Raw genomic sequence first — 7,266 nt, forward strand, 5'->3', positions numbered from 1 at the left:
CTTTATCTTTTCTTATTTTTTATTTTTTAAAAAATATGCTAGACAAATGATGCTGTTTTAATATGCTCTCATTAATTATTAAGACTGGGCATCTTTTCACCCATTTCTTGGTCATTTCTTGTATTCTTTTTCAGAACACCCTATCAACCACCATTAAATCCTTTGACCCAGAACTCTGACATATAAACACACCACAGAACTTACAACACTAATACTACTTTCCTAAATACTTAAATTCATTTTTCAAAGAAAGTGCCTAAAGTATTTCCTCAGTAAAGAATTTAAAATTATCCAGACAGAAGAACATTTAAAAATAGCAAGGACATTAATGTTTTCAGATTACAGAGCATAATTCTTAACGCAGGATTTTCTTTCTTTTTCGATTATCTTCTATTTTTGTTATTTTGATTGATTTTTTTAAGGTGGGGTCTCCCTATGTAGCAATGATAATGTCAAACTTGTGCTTCTCCTGCCTCACCTCCCAAATGCTGGGAATACAGACATATACCAGCATTTAAAGAAAAAAAAATTTATCCAAGTGGGTTACAGATTTACTAGAGGAGAAAAGAACTCAAGCATCTATAAAGGCTCTTAATTTTGAAATAAAGTCCTAGGCTCTCTGCACCAAATGAAATCAATATATCATCTTCATGATAGTGACTTTGCTGGAAGATTTTTACTTCAGGATAAGCTTGTGAGTGGTTTGTTCTACTCTGAAGTGCACACTGACTTATTCTGTTGCTATCAAACTTATGTAATGGTTAAAACACTCCCTGGTAGAGTCAGAAACAAAGGAAGTTTCAGAGTAGAGATGATATACTAGGACAGACCAGCTATGGAGAGAAGAAAGGGAAAGCATGCAGCTACCCAATAGTGACAGGTAGCTTGATGCTTCCAAGAAAGAGTGAACAGATTGACTGTGTTTTGTATCTGTAAATCTGTGGCTTTCTCTGAACTGCCCCAGAGAAGCAGAAAGTAATCTATATTAGTAAAACAGTATCATAAACAGACTGTAAATTAGAACAGACCTAGAATAAAAACATTTGCCTACAAGTTTAGTTACTATAAATAAAAATACCTTAATAGCATTTAAAGGAAAAGACGACAATTATAAAAATGTAGACGAAGTGTAATAGCTCCAAATGAATTTTATGTGTCTGAAATTCACACACATATTTCTTAGATTTCAAGCTTACTTACAAGACTCCCATGTACTGGATTATAATGCCACCACCTACTTAGTTTTTAGAAGAATTAAAATACTAACAATGATTAAATTTAGGTCTTTTTTATTAAAGATAAGGAAGTTTTATAATATCCAATGCATTCATTCTGATTTTCAGATAAACAAATGTGAAGAATAATAGCTTCTATTACTAATTGCTTATTATGAGCCTGACCCTTCTAGAAGTTCAGAGAGCTTACATAACTTTTAAGATCAGTTATTAAATTACTAACTCAAACCTGTGGCTTTCTGATATAAAGGGCATGACTAATGGGGAGATTTTACTCGTGCTTATGCCAATCAAGGGGCTTCTTTGTGTACATATGTGTGGGTATGTATGTATGTGTGTATGTGCATGTGTGTGTACTTATATACTCTATATACTTCAAGAGGCCAAAAGAGCAAGAAGAATACGTGACTATAGAATCTAAGACCAAACTTGCTCTCAAAATGTTGTTTTAAATTTGATGAGTCTAGAAATTAATCATATAGTTAGTTGTACTGTGATTAAATGAAGAATATATTTTTACTCTTCAGACAGACTTTGGTGAAATTATACCTCAAAACAAATTCTTATATTTCTTAGGAAAGGGACACAAAGGCCCAGTACCTATGTTCACCTGATCATATAAAATAATATTTATCAAAAAGTTCTCTAGGAAATGGAAACAAGAGGCTTTTTTCCTTTGTTGCTGTTTTTGTTTTCGTTTCCTTTTTGTCTTGTTTGTTCATTTATCTGTCTTTGGAGGGGTAAGGAAGGTGCAGAAATGGTAGGACAAAGAGTAAACAAATGCAGCAGTGATACTAGACACTACGCTGAAAATGAACTATACAACTTGTGGGGAGAACGAGAGGGAAAACTGGGAGAGAACAAGGGAAGGGGTGGCATTGCTCAAAAGAAAGTGTACTCTTTATCTGACTTATGTGACTGTAATCTCTCAGTACCTTATCTTTACAATAACATTTTTTGGGAGGCGGTGGGGAGAGAGAAGGGCAGTCACAGGGCTTGAAATCTGGGCCTGGCGCTGTCCCTGAGCTCTTCAGCTCAAGGCAAGCACTCTAACACTTGAGCCACAGCAACACTTCTGGTTTTTCTGGTGGTTAATTGGAGATAAGAATCTCACAGCCTTTCCTGCCCAAACTGGCTCTGAGCTATGATCCTCAGATCTCAGCCTCCTTAGTAGTGAGGATTACAGGTGTGAGCCACTGACATCTAGCACAATAACCATTTTAAAATGCAATAAAAAAAATTCCTAGAACTTGAAGATTCAATCTTAGCAATGCAAACCTTACTTCTCACATTGCTACAGATGAAGACATCTAAGCATACATGACTACTTAGTGACAAAAGATGGGTTAAACGTTTATTATTATATCACATGTAAAGTATGTATGACTGTAAAAGGGATTATCAATATGTAGGCAAGTAGATAAATAGACAGATAGATTACTTCATTGTACATATAGATGTCTATGCACATACGTACATAAAAAAACCTTACTTGGAAAAAAGTCCAGGAAATGGAAACAAGACGGTTTTTCATTGTTAAAAAATTTATTAAAACAAGCAAGCAAACAACTTTCCTTGCTATGAGGCAGCCAACTACATGATCATACAAATGTCCAGCAGCCCCTATGGCAGAAGGCCACTTAAGAAGCATCAGGAGAGAGACACCATGTAGAAATTAATTTTTCAATAGGAAGAACTTTAAACACACACTAAGTGCAAAGGCTGTAGCCAATTCTCTGCCTCACTCAAAACAGACCTCATGAAAGTTCACTTTACAAGTCTTATACCCCCAGAAAGAAGTCCTACTAACACAACAACACACACACACACACACACACACATACTCTCTCTCTCTCTCTCTCTCTGAAGCTTCTGGGAGGTAGACAATGTGTTCAAAGATTAGAGCTACAATTTAGAGTTAATTCCATTTCAAACTAACACCTTTAATGAAAAGAAGAATGAACCATGCTGGAATGCTTAGAAGCTAGTATCATTAAGTGAGTGAGGTGTGGTGGTACTCCTTGTAATCCAGTGCTCAGGAGGATAAAGCAGAAGAACCATGAATTTGAGGCCAGCCTAAGCTATATAGTGTGACTCTGTCTCATAATAGTGGAAAAAATTTGGTCTCTCAACAAAAGGAGGGACAGAAAAGATCACAGCAATCTATCCCTTTCCTTCAGACCTTTTATTTGTTATTAAATTTTTGTTAATCAAACTTTTATGATTATAAAGTTAAACATGAAGTGTCTACATTAAAGATAAAATGAGTGCCTATACTTTACAAAAATGTTACCCATGTAAATTTTAATATGTAACATTTAAAGCCAGGCAATGGGGGCTCACACCTGTAATCCTAGCTACTCAAGAGGCTGAGATCTGAGGATTGCAATTCAAAGCCAGACAAGGTAGAAAAGTTCCCATAAGATTCTTGCCTCCAAATAACACTGAAAGTGGCACTGTGGCCCAAAGTCATAGAACACTAGCCTTGAGCAAAATTGCTCAGGAACAGTGCCTAAGCCCTGAGTTCAAGCCCTAGACCAACAATAAATAAATAAATAAATATTTTAAATAAAATATTTGTTCCAAAAGTCATACTAAACAAACAAAGCTACAGATGTATGACATTCAGCTTTACCATCAGTCTTACATATTTGTAATAATTTATAGTGAAGATATTAAAAGTAAGTGGATTAACATTAACATTTCATCTAAAGCAACAATAAAGATGGAAATATAGAAAAACATATTACCTGCAGTAATCGCCTTGCTTTGCAACCTTGGCCAGGGAGAAGATGCAGTCAAGAGTTGCTAGGTGATGTACTGCTTTACACAAAGACTGATAATGTTCACTGAAATTCCTACAGAAACAACAACAACAAAAGGAGAAAGTTCATTTCTGAGACCTATAAAAGTTATCCAATAAAGAATTGCTTTACTAGCTAATCTAAATACAAACAAAACAAGCAGGCAAACATCACAGGTAAGAGAGGAGAGAACAGATTACTGAGGTTTCTTTCTGCTTGGCCTGGGAGGGTTACATGGATCTAAAACAGCAACTACATAAAGATGTCTACCTATTTATACTATATTGCCTATATATACTATATTACACTATATTTATAGTACATCTTATCATATTTCAACTTAAACATTGGAAATGAAAAATCAATTTCCTTCAGCTCCAATAACATTATGATCTACTCAGATGGATCATTTTCCCTATATGCTCATTATTTACTGCCCAAACCTAGAACATTAGTTTCAATTCCTCTCACACTAAACTGGAAGCTTCTAAAAGGCTAAGCTCATGTCTGCCTAAATCACTTATCTCTTCAGCCCTAATGTCCAGTTCCGATTGCACAGATAAAAGACATTATAATAAATGGTTGTTAAAGGTAGAAAAGAAAAAAAAATCCCTTTTCAGCTATCTTCAGGAATTTTGTTGATAACGAATAACTTAATTTTACATTTATTTTTAAAAAGATAATAGCAATTGCCTCAAATCCTTGTCTGGTTAAAACTATAACATAGGTGGCTCAGTGGTAGAGCGCTTGCCTTGCATGCCTGAGGCCCTGAGTTCAATTCCTCAGCACCACATAAGCAAAGAGAAAAAAGCCAGAAGTGGTGCTATGGCTCAAGTGGTAGAGCGCTAGCCTTGAGCTGAAGAGCTGAGGGACGGCGCCTAGGCCCAGAGTTCAGGCCCCACGACCGGACCCAAAAAAACAAACAAAAACAAAAACAAAAAAACTATAATGTGGAAAAAATCTCAGAAGGCTTATAGTGAAAGACTTATTTAGGAAAAGTATAAATATGGATACCGGTGTTTTTATCATTTCTTACATTTCTGCCAAAATTATCCTGTTATGTCACACCATTACTTCAACATGTATAATGTTCCATTTGTGGAATGTACATAATGTTCATAATGATCAATTTTGGATGGCTGAGATGTACCTAATTTTACTACAAAGAGTCCAGAATTTGACTTTTTTAATGACCCAAATAAAATACCTTTTTTGTTTTTTTTCTTTTATGAAAATACCGTACTGAGGGGTTACAATTACATGGACAAGGTAATGAGTACACTTCTTATCAAGCACTGTTGCCTCCTCCTTTGTTTCCCTTTCCCATCCCTTCCCATCTCCCCCCTCCCCACCCCCCCAACTCTCCCACCCCTCACCAAAGTTGTAAAGTTCGTTTTCGACATAAGAACTTATACATCTCATTGTTGCAATGGGTCCACCTGTATCCCTGTTTAAACAATTTGTTTTTTCCCTTCCCCTCCACAAATTATACCAACATCAAATACAGTGAAAACAGGGGTTATACCGTGGGGAAGGGATATACAAAGCAACAAAGAAATCATCTTATAAATATGTTTGAAACAATCTCAAGAAAGAAAAAACACTTGAGTCCTTATCTTAGGGTAAAATAGCTTTTTAAGTAAAGAGAAAATATATAAGCTTAAATCCTCACAATTACTATGTGCTTACAAGAGATTAAGAGATTTGGCAAATTTTTAAATAATTTAATGTCATAAATTATTCAAAAACTGGGAAATGATGGTTAAAGTATGAACATGATCCAAGAGAAAAGCCAAAATAAAATCAGCATCACTATACAGAAGTGAGGGACAAAGGGCTAACAAATGCAGCATGGTACTCACTAGACACTATGTTGAAAATGAACTATGTAACTTGTGGGTGAGGACAGAAGGGAAAAATAGGGAAGCAAGGGAAGAGGTGACATTGTCCCCCCAAAATGTAATCATTACCTGAGTTCTGTAACTGTAACCCCTCTGTATATCACCTTTATAAAAACAATGAGCAACACAACAATAAAAAACAAAAAAATCAGTACTTACTAACCAGACATTATGAAGGAGGCACACCTATGTTATTTCTTTTTTGGGGGGGGGTCAGGGGTGGGGGCAGTCCGGTTGTGGGGCCTGAACTCTGGGTCTGGGCGCTGTCCCTCAGCTCTTCAGCTCAAGGCTAGCGTTTTACCACTTGAGCCACAGAGCCACTTCCGGCTTTTTTTGTTTTTGCTTATGTGGTGCTGAAACACAGGGCCTCATGCATGCAAGGCAAGTGCTCTACCACTAAGCAACCTTCCCAGCCCAATCTATGTTATTTCTTTGTAACCCATCCTTACCCTTAATTTTACAAATGAAGTTCAGAAAAATATTATGCTAAAATCACACAACTATTAAAGAACAGAACCAAGATTCAAACTATTTTTGGCTGGGTTGGAGTGGGGGATGGGGGGTGGGCGGCAGCTGGAAAGGGTAATAAGGTTTGCTAAGGATCAAACTCAGGGCCTCAAACACGCTAGACAAAGGCTTTAACACTACAATATATTCTCAGCTCATCCCTAAGCGATACCATTTCTATCTCCACACCTAATGGTGCAAATCTAAGAAGCTCTGACTAGCACTTTTTCTATTTTTGTGCATAGATATAATAAATTAGAAATAAGATGGATTGCCTGTTTTCTACATAAAATCCTAGCCTTGCAGAGATAATGCCTTACAGTGAAAGATATATAGGAAGGGAAGGCAGTGAAAAACCCTCTTTTAAAATTTATTTCGGTGTTAAGACAGGTGCTGGTGGCTCACACCTGTAACCCTAGCTACTCAGGAGGCGGTTCAAAGCTAGCCAGGCAGGATAATCTGTTAAACTCTTATCTCCAATTAACTACCAGAAAACTGGAAGTGACAAAGTGACGCTGTGGCTCAAGTGGTAGAGCGCTTGCCTTCAGCTGAAGAGCTGAGGGACAGCGCCCAGGCCCAGAGTTCAGGCCCTATGACTGGACCCCAAAAAGAAACAAAAAGAAGAAATAACATAGTTGTGCCTCCTTCATAATGTCTGGTTAGTAAGTACTGATTTTTTTGTTGTTTTTTTTATAGCACATAATCCTGTGAGGTTTTATTATTATTATTATTTTAATTTTATTTGTGAACATACTGAACAGAGGGGTTACAATTACATGGGCAGGATAATGCGTACATTTCTTTTTTTTTTTTTTGGTC

General features: G+C 36.4%; 1 protein-coding gene across 1 annotated transcript in view; it reads right to left on the reverse strand.

Annotated features, from left to right (window-relative positions):
- Positions 1–7,266, reverse strand: part of Msh3 (mutS homolog 3) — a 154,410-nt gene that overhangs the window by 50,282 nt on the left and 96,862 nt on the right. Inside the window, exon 18 of the mRNA XM_013015813.1 lies at positions 3,986–4,093. Coding sequence (XP_012871267.1) covers positions 3,986–4,093 — 108 coding nt within the window. The remainder of the gene's footprint in view (positions 1–3,985; positions 4,094–7,266) is intronic.

This window comes from Dipodomys ordii, unplaced genomic scaffold (genome assembly GCF_000151885.1).
Source record: "Dipodomys ordii isolate 6190 unplaced genomic scaffold, Dord_2.0 Scaffold28, whole genome shotgun sequence".
NCBI classification, from domain to species: Eukaryota; Metazoa; Chordata; class Mammalia; order Rodentia; family Heteromyidae; genus Dipodomys; species Dipodomys ordii.